Below are 19,805 nucleotides of genomic sequence, written 5' to 3' on the forward strand. Positions count from 1 at the left end.
ATCTCCTCTCTGGCACTTCCCCAGCCCTTCTCAGAGGGAACTAAATGCCACGCTTCATTGATCGGTCAATAAGTCGTGTTTATTGAGCTGACAGTGTGTACGTATGGGGGTGGGGGAGCTGCAGAGAAAGATGGATGAGAAAGGAAGAAAACCAACTGGGGTCAAATGCTAGGATTCATGTATAAAGAAGGGACTCTACACCTTTCCCTCCTATGCATAGCTGGGCTGCTCGCTCTTTTCTTCGTGCCACGCTGGGGGTCTGCTTTCTCGCCTCTCCCAAAGGCTCCACATGGAAATGGGGGAAAGCCTCACCAGCACCAGGAAACCCTTTCTTTATGTGGTGCTGACCTCTAGAGGCTTCCAATTAAAAAGCATCCCAAAGGACCAACTTTGTTTTACGGCCCGTTTTTTACATCCTGCGTGGGTGCCATATTTTCCTGGAAAACAAGGAGAAAATTTCTCTGCTCCTTTAAATGCTGCCTAATAGGAAATGCCGACTTTATTCTTTGATTGCCTAATTACAGCCTCCTCAGATTTTTAAGAACACCATTGCTTTTTGCTCCAGAAAAGGGAAAAATGTAGGTTAGAAATTGGGAAAGTATTTCAAAGTTAAGTATTTGCCTACTATGAAACTAAAAGGAAAAGCAGAGGGTCAGCTATTTGGGATGTATTTCTGGAGTTTCCAAAGTGATCAGGTGGCCAAACCCACTACGGGAGACAGGACTGTTTGCTCCTCACCCCTCACCCCAGGTCAGCGGGAGGGCACGGTGGTAGTGGGAGGGGGGCACCATCTGCCAGCCCCTCCTCCACACATGTGCCAGCCCACTGGCTCCAGTTCTGGTGCAGGGTACCAACACTGGGTTTTGCTTATTTTCTTTCAACCCACTGACATCCACAATGAAAACGAGGGACACTGGGAGGTCCCACTTGGCCTGACTTTATTATGAAAACGAGATTCATTTCTAAAGGAAAGAAGACTATTCTTTACATCCCTCAGCAAATCACCCCAAATCTTCCCATCTTGTTATAGGTTTTTATTCTGTTTTTAGTATTTATTTACTTGGCTGCACCAGGCCTTAGCTGTGGCTCACAGCATCTTTGATCCTTGTTGCTGCATATTGGTTCCTTACGTGTGGCATGTGGGATTTTTTTTTTTTTAGTTGTGGCAAGAGAATTCTTAGTTGTAGTATGTGGGATTTAGTTCCTTGACCAGGTATTGAACCCAGGACCCCTGCGTTGGGAGCACAGAGCCTGTGTCACTGAACCACCAGGGAAGTCCCCTATCCTGTATTCTTGATCACAGAAAGAAGGGACATGCAGGAAGGCAGGAGAAAGTATCCAGGGATGTCAGCACTGGAGCTAATACACATCTACTATTTTGGCTGGGGTCTTTCTCTTTTTGTTGTTTTATTAGTGCTTACTTTTTAGAGCAGCTTTAGAGTCACAGCAAATACGAGCAGCAGACAGAAAGTTCCCATGGATCCCCAGTCCACACACATGCGTCACTTCCCCCATTTCAACATGCCCCACACAGCGATGCATGTGAAGCCTACACTGACACACCTTATCACCCAGAGTCCATCATTTACACCAGAGTTCACTTGGTGTTGTACATTCTGTGGGTTTGGACAGGTTTATAACGATATGGATTCACCATTACAGTATCACAGAGTAGTTTCCCTACTAAAAATCCCTAAAACTCCCCTCTGCTCCAACTATTAATCCCTCTCTTTTGGACTCTTTATTTCTAAAAGGGACCTTAGAGAACACAGGTTCAAAATGGAGAAATAGTTTTGCCATTGTTGGTCATCCAGCCCTGGTTTCCTGAGAAAGCACTTTCCTTATAAACTTGCTTCCCTCCTGCCCTGACCTCACTAGCCAAGACATGTCCCCACAACACTAGTGCCCGGAAGAACCTGGAAATGAATCCATACTGTTGTCTTTACAGATGAGGAAACAGAGATGAGGGGCAGGGAGGTGACAAGCCTGTGATCACACAGCCAGTCAGGGAGGAGACTGGGCTAGAGCCTTGTCCTAGGACAACCGAGCAGAGAAAGAGTCTCTGCTAAGGGAGCACTAGGCCCTGCACTCGGATAGAGTAGCAGGGTTTGCATTTTTAAAAAGTCTATCTGTGAGGGACTTCCCTCGTGGTCCAGTGGCTAAAACTCCATGCTCCCAATGCAGGGGGTCCAGGTTCGATCTCTGGTCAGGGAACTAGATCCCACGGGCCACAACTAAGATCCGATGCAGCCAAATAAATAAATATTAAAAACCAAAAGGTCTATCTGTGAGAGTGCTCAACTAACAGTAACAAGGGAATTCTCTTGTAAGAAAGGCTTTGTCTGGGGAAGACCATGTCACTGCCACTAAGTGAGGTCTGCAAGCTTGCACACTGCCCACCACTCAGTACAGTCTCTGACAACAGCCATGTTAAAATGAAGAAGCACAAATTAAGTTACCTGAAACACATACATGAGCTTCTAGGCTGTGTCTATTTCAGGCATTCGCAAATCTAATTTAACAATCTATGGAGACCTACTCATTTGGGGAAAGAAACTTGCTCTTAAATAATGGGACTTATTACCAACTTCCAGATTTATTCTTTAAATGCCACTGTTTCTGAATAACAAGTGGGAGCAAAGCAGTGGGAAATAGTGTCCTGTCATCACAGAATGACCACAGGTTTCTAATTGGTGACATAATGGATCCCTGATTAGGACAAGAAAAAAGAAAAAATCTAAGGGTCGAAGGAAGAGTGGAAAATTACTAAACACCAGCTGCAGCATCAGAATAGATTAATGTTTCCAAATACATCAATTATTAACATCTGAATTGTATCAGTGGTTGTTGCAATCACGTCCTCACTCGCCCACTCCCACCCCAGCCAGGCCCCAACAATAGCAACCACAGAGCTGGCTGGTGATCCCCAGTTCCCGTCCCCCTTCGGATCAAGTAAGGTGTCCTTTAGGACCAAATGTGGTGGAGACGGTAAACAAGAGGCACAAGTCACCAGAGATCGGAAGGCTCTTTAATAGCAAGCGTATGGTAATTACATCGTTGGATGAGATCCCCACCCACAGGGGAGTGAGGAAGGAGCAGGTGTAGACAGGGTTCAATTTGGGGTTTACACTGCTGAAGCATCTAACGAAGGGCAACAGTTTTTGGCAACCCATTTCACAGTTCTATAATTTACAAGAGATTTCTTCGAAAAGAAATATAAAGGCAAAGAAAGCATACACACCCTGCATGAAACATTTCTCACCTAAAAAACAAAAGCCCCAAACCATTCCTTGCTTTTGCTTCTTATGCGGATAGCTCACCGTTGCTCTCGTACACAAGTGAAGACTGGTTCACAGATGGTCTCGGGTTTTCCTAGAACTGACGGTTTCCTCTCTCCTCTAAAAAGCTGAGGAGATACAAAGCACTGCTCTGCATCTTATCTGCCTCGCTACCGGAAGGTATTTAAAGTAAAAAATGAATCTGAAGAAACAAAAACAAAAGGAAAAGACAGGCAAAGGCAGCTTTTACAAAGAAAAATACACGTCAGCTTTCTCCGTGGTATTGAACAACTTGAACGCACATTTCTCAGCAAATTAGATGTTCATTTGTGTGTGGCCTGGCGCCTGCTTTTAACTACTTGTGCCTATTCAACCATACCGTGCTTTAAATGGACTTTCTACAACATGAAATGCTCATGGGTCCTCTGTTTTTGTGATCCAAATGTGAGTGATATCCAAATGTGATATCAAAGACAACACCTTATTTAACAACCTGCCCAATGAACATGAGCTTTAGCAATATATTTTACTACAGACACCACGTTGCCATGGATACCAGTGGCTACTGGCATTCTGGCAAGTCTGAGAATTAGTCTGCATAAAATCCAGAACACTTCAGCCTTTCACCTCATACCTGGTATCACCAAGATAACTGATTATGTCTTTATGGAAGAGGATTTGTTTTTAATGCAAAACATTTGAGGCTTCTCCAGTACTCTGAAGACTAACCGATCAGGCAACAGCATCTCTTTGGAGTTCTCACTCACTAGAGGGAAGCGGGATCTGGGATCCGCTTGAGTTTCAATTGTGCTCTTTCTCCAACCCGGAAGCGTGGTGGAGGAGGTGGGCTCTGCCCTCTGGCCAGTGGGGACATGTCTGACACAGACCCTTCTCTGCAGCGGAAAGCGAGGTCAGTTTTGGTTCTCCTGCCTGCCAGGTGATCAGAGGCCCCTCTCAGCTCTGACAGAACTTTGGAAATACAGGCTTCTCTGGCAGGTGGCTTAATGAGGAACAGAACTCCACTAATTTGCAGGACATCCACTGTCTCCTTGGCTGAGGTGGGGGTGGATTTTTAAAGCCACAAAGCCACCCCACACTCAGGCTTTGCCTCTCAACAGGCAAGCAGTCCCTTTTCAGGAAAGCAGGCCCCTGGTGAGATAGCCAGGAACATAGTTCTCTTGTACTTTATAGAATAACTGCCTCTTGGCTTTATTTATTTAAAGAGTCAGACCCTAACTCTGTCATCCTATTGAACACCTCACTCATCTCCTCCTACCACAGGTTACGTCTTGCCTATTCTTGCGTGTCTTCACTCAAACCATGGGAAATCAGGTCTGTTCATACCACAGCTTCCCCATCTGTACATTTTAATATGCAAGATTTCTAAAATATAAATTCTGACAATGCTCTAGTATCACAGCTCCCCTGGGTCCAAACACTTTGTGCTCTCATGAACCAGAAGCAGTGTTTAGAGATGTACTTGTGCTGGGGAGAGGTTTCTGCTCCTATGTGGACACTGACTGTGAGAGGAGAGAGGTTTCACTCGCAGACACTGGAAACCTTGATTCTGGCACCAGGACACAAGGAGAATTCCTAAATAAGAGACTTTTCACGTTCTAGGCATGGGAGGGGGGAAGCACTATGTGCTGCTGGGAGCCTGGAAGACTTGGGTGGACACTGGGGTCTCCAGGGTGATGACAGGGATACTATGGGGTCTCACCTCCCTCCAGAATCCATTCTTCGACTCCCCAAAGTCTCTTCAGTATGATTATTAGGCAGGGAAAGTAACTGTGTCACCATCAGAAAAATGTTTCTGTGATTCACTCAAACCTGGGATCCAGGTTTTGTAATGTTGTCACAGGCATGACTTCACAGCCCACAGTGATCGATAAGCAATCAACCATCCCCCTATTCACACACCCACCCACACTCACACACATGCCTGCGCATATATACTCAGTCACTTCCTGTTACTTCTTTCTCTCTCCCTGGATGACATGGCAACAAAGTACTCATCTTTCACTCTCTCCCAGCTATTCCTCACGTGAATTCCCCTTCTCAGTTAAGTTAAAATTATTCTACTTCCAAAGCCCCAGTCTGTCAGGGCACCAGGAAAACCCTTGCCTTCCACAGCAAAGCACGCCAACTGGAATAAGTATGTTTTCCACATTCCCGGGGGACCTCCTTCACCTTCTCACCCAAGGAACAGAATCTCATCAGCCCCTTAGCGCTGCGAACAGTCACAGAACAATACAAACAAGATTCATAAGGTATTTCCTTTGCATTTCTTGAAGAGTTTCCTTGACTGTAGCTCTTTATACACACACACAATAAGACAGTTAAGGAAGGGCAGTGGTTCAAGCAGGAAGGCAAACACCACCTGCTTTAGGTGAGTGAAGGGACTGGCCCAAGGTCACGGGCAGAGTCAGGACTAAATCCAGGTCTGCCTCCTAACTCCTGGGTCTCCGCTCCTCCCATGGTGCCACAGTGCCTCTCCGCTCAGTGTGTTTATGTGTTTGTGAGAGTCTAGCCAGGGAACCACTTCCATAATGAGAACCACAGGCTGCCTGCGTCCTGACCAGGCAGGTGAGGCTCCACAGTGAGCAAGCTCTAGTGCCACCCAAACAGAGAATGCACAGCGCTGGCGGGTGTGTGTATGTGTGCACGTGTGTCAGCACGTGTGTCAGCGTGCACTGGAGCGGATACGCACAATCAGAGAAAACGAAGCTTTAGAGGAAACAATCTGATTCGCAAAGTTCTTTGGGGTTTTGTCACAAAAATAAGAAACACACAGCGATGTTCCCCCCAACCCCTGGGGGCAGAACAAAGACCAGATTTCTCCCCGGCATGGAATGGCTGAGTTTATCTCAGCTCAATTTTTATAAACAGAGAACATTTGCATAATAATGCCAAAATGCATCTGGTCAAAGCCTAAACACTTTTTTCACAAAATACATTTTATATTAATGTCCATTCCATTTTTGAACATATGTAAATTTAGATTTTAAGCCCTGAACTACAAAATTTCCAATTTACCTCTGAATGGAGCAAGCTAGTCAAGCGTTTTCATTTTGGTGGCAGAAGTCATCCTTTCGGCCTACTGTGTGAAAATGGAGCTTATGGATCTGGGTGCTACCTATGGGGAGGTGCAATTCCAATCACCTGTGCTCAGGTACACAGCCAATCAGAACATGGGCATGAGAGCGAAGCATGTAGTCTGCTCACCCCACTGGATGAAACCTCAAGGTTTGTTTTGTTAACAGGCTACTCTGAAGGAAATTCATTTCACTTTAAGTTAACCTTTAATATGTCTTTCCAAGAAAAAAAAAAAAATCAAGACAAAACGTGGGCACTGAAGCACGGATGGAAACCACGAAATTATTTTACCCGATGACTTAAAACTGCAGGACACCATTTTAACCACAAGCAGCTGTGCGCCTCACAGCACCAATCAATTAAACAGAAAATGTTGAGATAATCAAGTTTACACCGACATGCCTGGAAGATATACAAGACTCCCATAAGCTCTGTGGCCTCTACCGCGGCTTTCTTAATCTAAAACTTTGACAACCCAACAGGCACACGTGTGCATGTTAACAACAGTTCCACCCTAGATGTTACGATTTGTCAAGTGTTGTAAAAGAGGCAGTCCGCATCTTTAATTAAAACCAGAGATGCAGAAGGGTCTAAGAAAAATGTATGTTTTAAATAATTCCATGTTAGCATCGCAAAGAATTTCCTCACTCAGTGTTTGTGGCCAAAAGGTGACAGCAGCGTTTCCAGTTATTATCACAGTTGTTTCTGCAAGTTGTCTATTTTGATCATTAACACTTCCCCACTGAACCAAGCTAACCCATGATTTAAAAAGTCCCACCTTCTTATCACTTTATGACTTCATTGCAATTGAATTCTTCAAAGCACTTGATTACAATTTTAAAATAAATTATAGAGTGGGATCTTTTCCTTGACTTTTTCTGAAAGAATAAGAGATGAATTAAGGAAGTAAAGAAGGATTCCATCATATTAAAAAAAAAAAATTTTATCCTGGTTTATTTTTCCTTTTAAATTCATCTATGGCTTCAAAGTTTAAGTGGCACTTGGATTCGGGATGTTTTCATAATTTAATAAGTTGCCATCTTGTTATAAAGAGAGAAGGTAAATATTTCATATGGGGGTGGCTTATGAACATTTTCAAGAAATCAATAATTTATGTCATCCCATTTATATTCTCCACTTTAAAAGTAGCTTTGGAATCAGCATGTTTTAAAATAACTGAACATGCAAGTAATGTTTCTACCTAACCATGAACCAGTTGCTCTATATCCAGGTAACTCAGTAATGGCAGAACACTTAAACACAGGCTTCTTTGCTTTTCTTACCCTCTTAATCCAAAATTAAGTAATTCTCCTCTTCTGCCCGTGTATTTGCACTTGGGCAGTTTTAATGACTAGATATTAAAACTCATGCTTTATAAGCAAAACCTTCCACTTACACACACTTAAAAGGTACATAAAAAGTGCAGACTGCATTTCTCCTCTGCCATGCTTTCCCTCAATAATGTCACCTGTGATGACTCAACGCATATCCTTAATACATTCAGAGTTCTCGACATTCGAGTCAGCAAATGTTAGTTCTCCAACATAAACTCGAGAGAGAACAGTCAGCCACAGAATGGACTCTAAATTCAAACTGGCAAAGGCTACCGAGACAACTCCATAGAGACCCACTGAAACGGGAGTAAAATTCAGGTCACTTCTGAGCAAAGCTCATCCCAGATATTGTGTGGTCATTAAAAAGGTATCTCATATTAATTTGGATGCTGGGAGTCAGACGTCCTGTTTCGAAGTGCTAATGCAAAATGCTAACCCAGGAGCTCACGACCCCACCCTAGGTACACGGGGCTCACTCTCCTCCTCAGCGGGAGCCCTTGGAAGTCTACTGCTGACTGACCCCCATCTGGGGGTGGTCCGCTTCTGGCTCCTCCTCTTCCACGTCTGCACTGTACTCTTCAAAAGCGTCGTCATCTGCATCCGGAAGCCCCAGTAACTACAGGGGAGAGAAGAGAAGCAGCTGTGAGTGCCAAGTGGCCAAAAGGCAGGAAGGCAACCAAAGGCAGCTGATACAAATTCAACAGCACTGATGACAAGGGAGGCGAGTGCACACAATGAAGAAGAGACGCTCTTGTCAATAAGTCGTGCTGAGAAAACTGGACAGCTCCACGTAGAGGAGTGAAATTAGAACATTCTCTCACATCATATACAAAAATAAATCAAAACGGAGTAAAGATCTAAATGTAAGACCAGAAACCATAAAACTCCTAGAAGGAAACATAAGCATAACACTCTTTAACATAAATTGTAGCAATATTGTTTTGGATCCATCTCCTAAGGTAAAAGAAATAAAAGGAAAAGCAAACAAATGGGACCTAATGGAACTTAAAAGCTTTTGCACAGCAAAGGAAACCACTGACAATACAAAAAGACAACCCACTGAATAGGAGAAATATTTGCAAATGATATGACTGATAAGGGGTTAATATTCAAAATACGATAAACAGCTCATACAACTCAATTAAAAAAAAATCAAAAAATGGGCAGAAGACCTGAGATACAGATGGCCAACAGGCACATGAAAAGATGCTCAACACTGCTAATTATTAGCGAAATGAAAATCAAAACCACAATAATATCACTTCAAACTTCAGAATGGCTGTTATCAAAAAGTCTATAAATAGCAAATATTGGAGAGGATATGGGAAAAAAGGAACCCTACTACACTGTTGGTGGGAATGTAAATTGGTGCAGCCACCATGGAAAACAGGATGGAGGTTCCTCCAAAAGCTAAAAATAGAACTACCATATGACCCAGCAATTCCACTCCCGAGTATGTATCTGAAGAAAACAAAAATACTAACTCAAAAAGACACATGTGCCCCAATGCACACAGCAGCATTATTCACAATAGCCAAGATATGGAAGTAACCTAAATGTCCACCAACAGATGACTGGATAAAGAAGGCGTGACACACACAAACACACACACACACCACACTGGAGCTGTTACTCAGCCATGAAAAAGAATGAAATTCTGCCACTTGCAACAACATGGATAAACCTAGAGAGTAATATGCTTAGTGAAATAAGTCAGAGAAAGACAAATACTCTGTTATCACTTATATGTGGAATCTAAAAAATCATATGAATGCATACAACAAAACAGGAAAAGACTCATAGATAGAGAACAAACTTGTGGTGACCAGTAGGGAGAGGGAAGGAGAAAGGGGCAGAACACGAGTAGGGGATTCAGAGACACAAACAATTATGTGTAAAGTAAATAAGCAACAAGAATATATTGTATAGCACGGGGGATTATAGCGATTGTTATGTAATAACTTAAATGGAATATAATTATAAAAATATTGACTCATTACACTATGCTGCACACAGGTCACAACTACTAACAAAATGTTGTAAATAAACTATATTTCAATTTTAAAAAATTCAACAGCACTTAACAGGACTCAGTGCAGCAGCTATGGATATCTCATGGAAGTCAACTACCTTTATAATTATTTTCATAAACTTATTTGATGACAATGTCAATTGCTCAATAGATTGGTGCTCACAGGGCTAGTAGGTTTTATCAGAGAGTCTAGAGAGTCTCTGCTTTTAAGTATCATCCACATATAATATTTATGCACACACAGATATCTGGGCTGTCAGCAGCAGTACAGTGAACAGTGCTGACTATCCCATCAAGATGTTAATATCTATTCCCCTCTATATTTTCTCCTATAAAAATGCATGTTGCTATTATTCATAAAACACGTGTAAAAACACAGAAACTACTAAAACATTCAACAAAATAAATTACGGCGCATCCATAAAACAGAATCTTATATATCCACTTAAAGTAATATTTTTGAATTATCTAATGATATAAGAAAATGTACTGGACTTCCCTGGTGGTCCAGTGATTAAGAATCCACCTGCCAATGCAGGGCACACTGGTTTGATCCCTTGTCCAGGAAGATTCCACATGCCTCAGGGCAACTAAGTCCACAGGTCACAACTACTGAGCCTGTGCTCTAAGCCCAGGTCCCACAAAAGAAGCCACCACAATGAGAAGCCCACAGAGTGCAACTAGAGAAAGCCCGTGCTCGGCAATGAAGACCCAGCACAGCCAAAAACAGATACAAATAATTTTTAAAAATGTTCTCATGCGTATACAAGGACGATGAAAACTACATTTTCATTATGATACAAAATTTTTTTAAGTACATACAAATGCAAAGAAAAAAAGACTTCAATGAAATAAGCCCAAATTTTACGAGTAGTCTTTTAGGCAGTGTGATTATGGATAATTTTTTCCTTTTGATCTTTCTGTATTTTCCAAATGCTCTATAATTATCATCAGGGAAATTCACGATAAATACACAGTAAACATTTTCTTAAAGCACTGGCTGGTCCTGGGTTAGAAACTGTGAGTGCCCCTTGCTGGGTCAGTTCAATATGGATGAATGCTCTGGTGCCAGCAGGAAGCCATGGCTGTGGGCATCTTGGCCTTGTCTTGTGATCCAGGGCTGCCAACCCTCAACTCCTTGATGAACCTTTCTCACATGTGGCCCCTTGGTTGATCATTCTCAGGCAAGGATCAACCATTTTCAGGCCACTTCACGGAATGGCCCTATGATCCAAACACTAAATGCATTAGGACAAAGTAAGACGGACTGTTCCGTTGATTGCACTGCCTCCCGGCACCCTGCCATCCGCCCCCTTGCCATTCCCTCTCAAAAGACTTCCAGGAGGAAAGGGTAAGCAGAGTCCTGACCAAAGTAACAGCTTTACCCTGAAGTTCTCAGACCATAACTCTTTACAGGTCTCAGAGAGCCCTCTGAACATACTTGGGACAAAAATCATCTGCCGGGCATCATGGATCATATGATGCACGGGGTCTGCCAGGGCACCACAGCCCACTGCAGACATGAGCTCAGAAGGCTGCAGCTGTCTCAGGGACGCTGCTGACTGCGGAGAAGGGCAGGGAGGGCACATCTTGTCTCCACAGTGGCATCTGTCTTGTGTGTGCTGGGGAGAAGGGAGAAGCCCCTTTCTCCTACCACTGTCTCCCTTCTGCATCTTAGTGGACGGAATAAAAGGTAAAGGTGGACTCCAAGGAGGGATAAAAGATGGTTGGTTACAATGAACACAGCTGACTAATATTTCGCTGTTCAGTTTTAAGAGCTGCTGGATGACACAGCAAGGTGAAAGTATCAAATGAACAGTCCCACTGAAGCAGCTGATAAAACATAAATATTGTTGCTGTGACCAAGAACTTCAGAGTCACCAAAATGCTAAAAGAAGACTCATGAATTCAATAAGAAATGTAACTTCTCATTGCACTGAAGGGATGCTCCTTAAAAGAGGAATGGTCACTGGATTCCTTTTCAGTTAACAAATCTGACTGGCTGCCTGGAGCCTTGGGTTCAGGACAATTCTGAGGCTCAGTGGAGAAGATCCTGTTCAGTTAGCAATGGCTGTCACAGGTACAGAAAGTGCAGCTGAGGCATGCGTCTATATATACTGGCCATCTTGTCCTAAAGTGACATGCCTTTGATTAGCCTTGGTCATTATACTTTACATAATGCACATGGACCCAAACTGTAGGTATCCCTTAATACTCACTCTCTCCTCAGCTTAGGTTGGCTTGTAGAAGAGGTTCCAGCAAGCCAAGCATGAACCCCTACCCCTCTCCTCTGCCCAGCTTCCCACCTTATCTTCTGTGTGAATCCAAAGCACATAGGTCTAGGTCCAGAGCATCAGCCACACTGGGAGGCCCTTCTCTTTGGCAGGAAACATTCAGATGCTATTTGAGATCCTTGGGCTTCCAGGAGTGCTAGTGGCAAAGAACCCGACTGCCAACGCAACAGACATAAGAGACACGGGTTTGATCCCTGGGTCGGGAAGATACCTTGGAGGAGGGCATGGCAACCCACTCCGGTATTCTTGCCTGGAGAATCCCATGGATAGAGGAGCCTGGAGGGCTGCAGTCCCTAGGGTTTGCAAAGTGTCAGACACGCCTGAACCAACTTAGCACACATGCATGTACCCCCATCCTTATATATAGAGAGAAAAGAAGTAGCTCTCAATGGCTGTCAGGACATTTCAGGCACCTTAGTAAAGGGTCTGCAGATTCATTGAGAGGTTCTGTGGAAAAGGCACTGGACCTGGCAGCTTGGAAGCCAGGGTTCTGGTTGGGGGACCCCACTTTTGCTGAGCCTCAGTGTCCTTCTCTGTAAAGGACAGCTGCTCTACTCCAGAGAAACTATGGAGATTAAATGAGAGAGTGAATGTGGCCATGGTCTGCAAACCATAGAGCCTCATATGAATCATCTAGTCACAAAGACTGTCTGTTTCTCATTTTAAAGCACAGCCAGTTCAGTGATTCAAGGGGACTAATGATGCATGAGTAGCCTGTCTCCACCCCCCACTTCTTCTTTTCTCTTCTGCTGGGCTTGCTTCTAGACCCCCTCATGGCTAATCAGTCCTAGGAAGTAGGATGAGAACTAAGAAACTCAGTTCTATCAGCCTCTTCATTTGATTCCCAGGCTTCCATTCCAATGAACCAACCAATTCTGTCATATTTCGGATTCAATCTAAGAGTTAATATTGGTTAGGCTACTGTGCTAGGTACAGTATAAGCAGCTTTCTGTATATGAATTCTGTTCATCTTCATAATAATCCTGTTTGGTAGGTATTATTATTATCTCTCCTTTACAAAGAGAAGTTGAGTAAATTTGCCCAGTGTTACCCAGGAAGCGTCAGAGAAGGATTCAAAACCAGGCCACTGGGTTGTAGACTTTACATAGCTAACCACCAGGCTACCTGGGAGATTCTCTTCCAGCCGTCCATGCTGTTTCTATAGCTGGAGCCTTCAGTGTTTTCAACTGGGTAATAAACATTACAAAATTCAATATGCAGTGTTAGCATCAACATTTATGAGTGTGTACAATGTGGAAGCATGCAGAGGAGAACGAAAAAAGCATAAGAACAAGAAAGGACACCATACAGAAATGTAATAATCTAATGTTCCCACCTCTGCCTCCACTCTCATCTACGGTAGATAAGTCTAACTTCTGGTTTACCAGAGGTGGGGGTAGGGTGGGGAGGGAGAACTGGATGAAGACAATCAAAAAGTACAAACTTTCAGTTATAAGTTATTAATAAATAAATACTAGGGATGTAATGTACATCATGGTAAATATAATTAAACATTGCTGCATGCTATATAAGACAGTTGTCAAAACAGTAAGTCCTAAGCGTTCTCATTACAAGAGAGAAAGGTTTTATTTTCTATTTCACTTTGTATCTATATAAGATGACGGATATTCATGAAACTTACTGTGATAATTATTTTTCATGATGTATATAAGTCAAATCACTATGCTGTACACCATAAACTTATACAATGCTTTATGTCAATTACATCCCAACAAAACTGGGGGGTAAAAGAATAGATTGAAGAGCCAGACTGGAAAAAAAAAATTTAATTACTGCATCCAAAATTTTAACAATCAAGAAGACATATCAGAAACAGGAATACAGACAGATTGGGAAGAATCCTGAGTCCTTGCTTTAACTGCACCCACACATTCTTATAAGGAAAAAGACAAGCCAATAAATCCTGTCAACTATATTTAAATTACTCCTGATAGAATCATTCACTTTTATTTTAGTAAAATTTTTTCACTTTCCTGGAAAAAAATCTTTATGATTGCTCTGGACAACAACGATAGCATTCCCAGGGTCTTGCTCCTTCGGAACTTTCTCTCAACACATAAGGACCACTGGAGTCCACCTATCCTAACAGTCCTGTGCCTAATGGGCAGAGATGCCGATCCTTGAGAACTGAAGCTCTTTGGACCCATGAGAGGATCGGTTATCTGCAAAACTAGCTCCAGGTCTTTTTAAAGGTGGTCTAAACTAGCTGAGGCTGGAATCAGTTGCGTTTAGCATCTGCCATCTCTGAAGGTGGCACTCAAGCGCTCAGACTATAGTGCCTTTATACAAGGAGATCGTTATCTAGGCCTTGGAGTGCATGGTCAACCAGCTAGGCATCTGGGGCTTCCAGGAAGAGCCCTGTGGCTTTTGAGGTCCCTGTAAGCTCCTTCCAGAGGACTTTTTGAAGCAGCGTTTCTCATACTTTGCTGTGTACATGACTCACCTTGGGATCTACCTAAAAGGGAGACTATGATTCAGTGGGTCTCAGGTGGGACCCGAGATTCTGCTTTGCTAACAAGCTCCCAGGTGATGGGCATACTGCTGATCCAGAAACCACAGTCTGAGTACTGAGACTAAAGCATTTGGGAAATTTGTCACTGTTTATCTTAAGCCAGGAGAAGAGAGCAGCAGAGGATGAGATGGTTGGATGGCATCACTGATTCAATGGACATGAACTTGGGCAAACTCCAGGAGGTAGTGAAGTGAAGGACAGAGAAGCGGGGCATGCTGCAGTCCATGGGGTCAAAAAGACACTACTTAGACACTGAACAAAAACAACGACCTTAAGCCATGATGCTGGTGCTACCAATAAACCTCTGATGGGATCCTGGTCAGTCTGTCTTCTCCATAATAGGAAAAGTAAATAGAGGTTAAGCGGCAAGAGTGATGTAAGACCCAAATGGGAAAGAGCAATAGGTACTCTCTTACTTTAGGGGCATCATACCCTAAATGACAAGGGTTTGAATGTTCAAAACATGAGCAAACAACAACTCCCATGATAAACTTTAAATTGTCAGCGTTCAATGTGGTTTTCTTCTGGATGTGGTTGGCTGTTTTGTGTTTGTTTTTCTTACCAATATTTTTTGAAGTATAGTTGATTTATAATGTTGTTAATTCAATGTGTCTTTATTAAAACCCACATTTGTGCATAATCTTTCCTATCAGACTTTATGACCCACTGGGGTAGCTTCCCACAGGTGGATTCTTTCTCTTCTTCCAGACTCTTGAGCAGACTAGAAGAGTAGAAGCAAGAAATAAACTTTTCTTGGGTCACAAAGAGTTTTCCTGTGGGGTTTAACCCCTAGCTCTCCAGCCACTAGTGGCAAAAAAATTACCAATCTTGCTCACGTCAGTAAGACAGAATTAAGGAAATTTTTCTTGTGGAAATGTCTCTGCTTCTCAAAAGAGAAAAAAACGTGGAGTCACATAGCAACCCCAGGGAAAGGACGAAGGTCAGTCCGAGTGAGAAAACCTGGAAAAGCGTGGGCTCTCACTCAATGAAGGGCCACGAAAGCAACATCAACCAAAACAGCACAGGAAATTGTCATGGCAACAGGTGCCTCGTGACCCTAACGTCCACTGTGCTGGTAAGAGGAAGAATAACACTCCAGGAGAAGAGAGTAAAGCTTTGAGAGAGCTGAAAGGGCACGGATGAGGTTGGGTTTTACAGCTAACTTGGAAATGATAAGCTCTCTCTTCTCTTGTGAACTGTTCTCTAACCAGGGGAGAGACTGTCAATCACTACTAAATAAAAGATATAAAAACATGGAGGGGATAAAAAGGAACAGTATGGTCAATATTACTTAGACCCATAACCACTCTTTCATTGACTAGCTCACTCATGTGATAACCAGCGACCATCAATTCAGGACCATTTAAACAAGAAAAATGCAGGATTCCAACAATCCTCCACCTCACATTTATCGAAGCTGGTGACAGGTGTCTCTGAAGCCATTACTGGTCTCAGGACACAGAGAAACCCATCTGCTCACAAACTGCAGAGACAGCCTGCTTGGTGTCGTCACTGCACACGTGTACCATTTGAATATGACAATCTGGCAGGAAGGAGAAAAACTAGGTGGAAGCTAGGAGGCCCCTGGAGTGTAGCAGAATATGGGTAAGTCCAGGAGGGAGGCTGCCCGGCTCCATCCATGGAGGCACATATCCACCTAATGCACATTTCCTAACAGCAGTTATGAGCTGGAAATGGAGCTGTAGTTACTGTTTACTCACTAGCTCATGTCCTATTCTTTGTGACCCCATAGACTGTAACCTGCCAGGCTCCTCTGTCATGTGATTTCCCAGGCAAGAATACTGGAGTGGGTTGCCATTTCCTTCTTCAGGGGATCTTCCTGACCCAGAGACTGAACCTGTGTTTCTTGCATTGGCAGGCGGGTTCTGTACTGCTGAGCCACCAGGGAAGCCCCTGGAAATGGAGACTAACCTTGATAGGGTGGCTGGGCTTTGATAGCCCTGTGTGTGTTCTGATTGTGAAGCTCTCCATGCATCCATAAGACAGTGAAACATGTATGACCCCCATTTTAAAGATGGGAACACTAAGGCTGAGCAACCTACTAAAGGCCACACAGGCTAGGAGATGGCCAGGCCGGGGCTGAGCCACCATGCCCCACGGAGGAACATCTCTAAGGTTCTCTCACTAAAGGAGCCAAGGCAGGCCTTCCTGGTCTTCATTCTTATCCAGACCTCCTCCCCTGCTGACCCAATCCGGATCTTGCCCTTTCTTCAAGTCTCACCTCCCCATGAAGCCCCTGCCCATGCTTCCTTCCTCGATGAGCCCACTCATATCTGAGATTCCCAGTCCTCTGGACACATCGTGGACAAGACAACCTTAAAAAAAATCACAACATAGCTCCTGATCATAAATGGTTTCTGTAACATCATGGAAAATTTAGAAAATCCAGAAAAGGAAACAAGTATCATTCATAGCCTTGTCACCAGAGGCTCTTTGGTCCTGTGTCCCTCTGGAGGAGAGGAGCATCTGGTCGTCCCTCTTGTAGCACTAGCCTCCACCCCAGTGAGCTGCATGGATGAAGTACTGAATGGATGATTATTATTTTGCCAAAATCAATGTTGATAAACTTTTGGCAATAATACCTCAACACCACCCCTTGAAAATCCTTTACCTTAGCTAGATGATTCTGTTAAGTGTGTGCCGAAATGACTTAGCAAATTGCTTTCTCTCTCCACCAGAAACCTAACAGTCCCAAGAAGGTTTTCACTACTGAGCTCACCTCTCAACAGTATTTTGCCAAGTGTCCCCATCCCACCCATGCCAATGCCAGCTTTAATCAGTGCTTCTCAGGTGTGTGCACTGCACTAAGTCCCCAACAAAAATTGTGTCGTTTAATCTTCACAGCAGCCCTAAGGTAACTATCGTCATTTGTTTCCTAGTTTTAACAAATGAGGAAACTGAGAAACAGCAAGGTCAAGCAATTTAGCTGAGGTCACACAGCCAGCAAGTGGCAGACCTGGGATTTGAATCCAGGCAGCCTGCCCCCTAGAGCATGGGTTCTTCACCACTGTAGTAACCTGATTCTGCATAACTAGGTCAAGGGACCACAATCATCATGCTGCGGTCGGTGCCTGTTCACTGACATCCTCTCGGAAAACGCTTCCCCAAAGAGCCAGCAGAGTGGAGCAAGGAGACAGGGAATGGCCCTCCCTCCATCTGCACGGCGTCAGGCAGAGGGTCTGGGCCGAAATCAGCGCTTAGTCATGGAACCTGGGCTTTCTCTGTACTTTTCTGTGGCTGCCTCTCCTCCCAGAAAGCCAGCTCCTAGAGCACAGGCCTAGGCACTGTGCCCTGTCTCCTGCAGGAGCTTCCCAGGTGGCGCGGTGGTAAAGAAACCACCTGCCGACGCAGGAGACACAAGAGACGAAGAGATGCGAGTTCGATTCCTGGGTCGGGAAGACGCTCTGGGGAAGGAAATGGCAATCCACTCCAGTACTCCTGCCTAGAAAGTCCCATGGACAGAGGAGCCTGGTGGGCTACAGCCCACGGAGTCGAAAAGAGTCAGACACGAACAGCAGATGATCCTGCATTCTGCTAATCATGTTATGAAGAGACAGAGGAAAAAGAGGAAGGTAAGATGGTGAATAAGAAAAAGAATAATTATCTTTTCTTGTCAAATCCAACAACAGATTTCTCTGGCAGGGCACGGGCTTTGTGAGATTGGTTGTTTTGGCAAGGGAGGGGCGGGGAGGCAAACATAAAGCAGGGAGAAGCACCCAGTCTACGAAATGGGAAGGTCTAAAGGTAAAGAGTGCTGCCGCCGCACGCTGAGCCTCGCGGGCAGGATGCTCGGGAGGCCAGGAGATGACTCCATGCTTTTGGTCCAGGCAGGCAGGCATGTGTGGGCTTCAGCAAAGTGAACTGACTCTGCTTGACTGCTGCCCCCAAAGGCAGCAGAAAGCTGTCAATAGAAAGGTCTTTATCTTTCTGGAAACACTGCACAGGATAGGGGCTAGCAATGGGCCTGCCAAGGGAAAATAAGGATTCAAAGCCATGAATGAGGCTGTTCTAAGAGGAAGGTGAAAATATTCCTCCTGTGGTTTCCCCAACTATTAAAAAAAAAAAAAAAAGCAGCCACACAATTGGATCAGATTATCAAAAATTTTCAGGGAAATGACAGACTCAAGTTCACCTGCTTGATAACCTTGCAGCATTTGGGTACGTGTTACTTCAACAAATACTACGAGCTACGACAGAAACAAGACCCTTTTCTGAGTCATAACCTAAGCCTCCTTTATATAAAACAGATAAACAGCAGTGGAGAGAAAGGCACTCTTCTGTGGAGAGGGAGAGGGTGAAGCTTCCCCCCTGATCTCCAGAAGTCCTTCACCCGGTCTGTAACACTCCCTTCTCATCCGATCTAGGGCACATCGTAACTGAGAGAAACCCAAGCCTGCGTGTATTTCACCCTCACCAGCCCTGAGAAGGCACTTCCCTGAAGACAAAAACTCAGCCAGAGCGCCCAGCACACAAAAGCTTCCCTAGCAAAGGGGGCCTCGTACCAGGCAGAGGCCCCACCTTGGGAGCACCATCCTGCCCGCTTTGGCGGAAAGCTCCACTTGAGAAATGGACTCAGGAAGCCCAACAGCATTAATAAAATCTGTGTGTCTCTGTTACACAAAGCAGCGTGATCTGAAAGAAAGTATTCAACCAAGTCAATTGCTTTTAGCTAAATATCTGGATTTTTTGGACTGCATTTGTTTTCCCTTTACATACAGCTGCCTGGTTGCTTAAGCACAGCCATAGGCTTGGTAAAGCAAGATGGCAGAAGGGGCTCTGGTGGGAGCTCACCTTCCCTAGTGAAGCACATTCTGCTGGTAACATGTTTCTGTCCACCACAGATGAGAGAACCAGGTGGCCAGCTCATGAGTGGACCCTCTGTGGAAACCAGCTGCAAAGTGAGTATCATGTACTAATCAGATATTTGGGGGGATTCGGGGGGGAAGGTAAGATTTACGGAAATCCATTTTTTTTCCTTTAACTTTTGCCTGCTTTGATGTCTCTACTCGGGTGTCTAACAGGCATTTCAAACACTGACAAGTCCACAACTGAAGTCTTGGTGGTCTCACCCCTTAAGCTTTTTCCTGCAACTGTCCGCATTTCAGTAAACGAACGCCATTCCCTTCAGTGAGTAGATGAGGAACTCTGGAGTCACCCTCATCTTCTTTTTGGATGACAGTGACAGCCTCCTCACAGGCCTCCCTGCACCCCCTCTCC

General features: G+C 44.2%; 1 protein-coding gene across 1 annotated transcript in view; it reads right to left on the reverse strand.

Moving 5' to 3' along the window:
- Window positions 1-3,006: 3,006 nt before the first annotated feature.
- MTURN (maturin, neural progenitor differentiation regulator homolog) overlaps window positions 3,007-19,805 on the reverse strand; it is a 34,769-nt gene continuing 17,970 nt past the window's right edge. Inside the window, exon 3 of the mRNA XM_012176887.4 lies at window positions 3,007-8,324. Within this exon, the coding sequence (XP_012032277.2) occupies window positions 8,214-8,324 (111 nt within the window). The 3' untranslated portion in view covers window positions 3,007-8,213. The remainder of the gene's footprint in view (window positions 8,325-19,805) is intronic.

This window comes from Ovis aries, chromosome 4 (genome assembly GCF_016772045.2).
Source record: "Ovis aries strain OAR_USU_Benz2616 breed Rambouillet chromosome 4, ARS-UI_Ramb_v3.0, whole genome shotgun sequence".
NCBI classification, from domain to species: domain Eukaryota; kingdom Metazoa; phylum Chordata; class Mammalia; order Artiodactyla; family Bovidae; genus Ovis; species Ovis aries.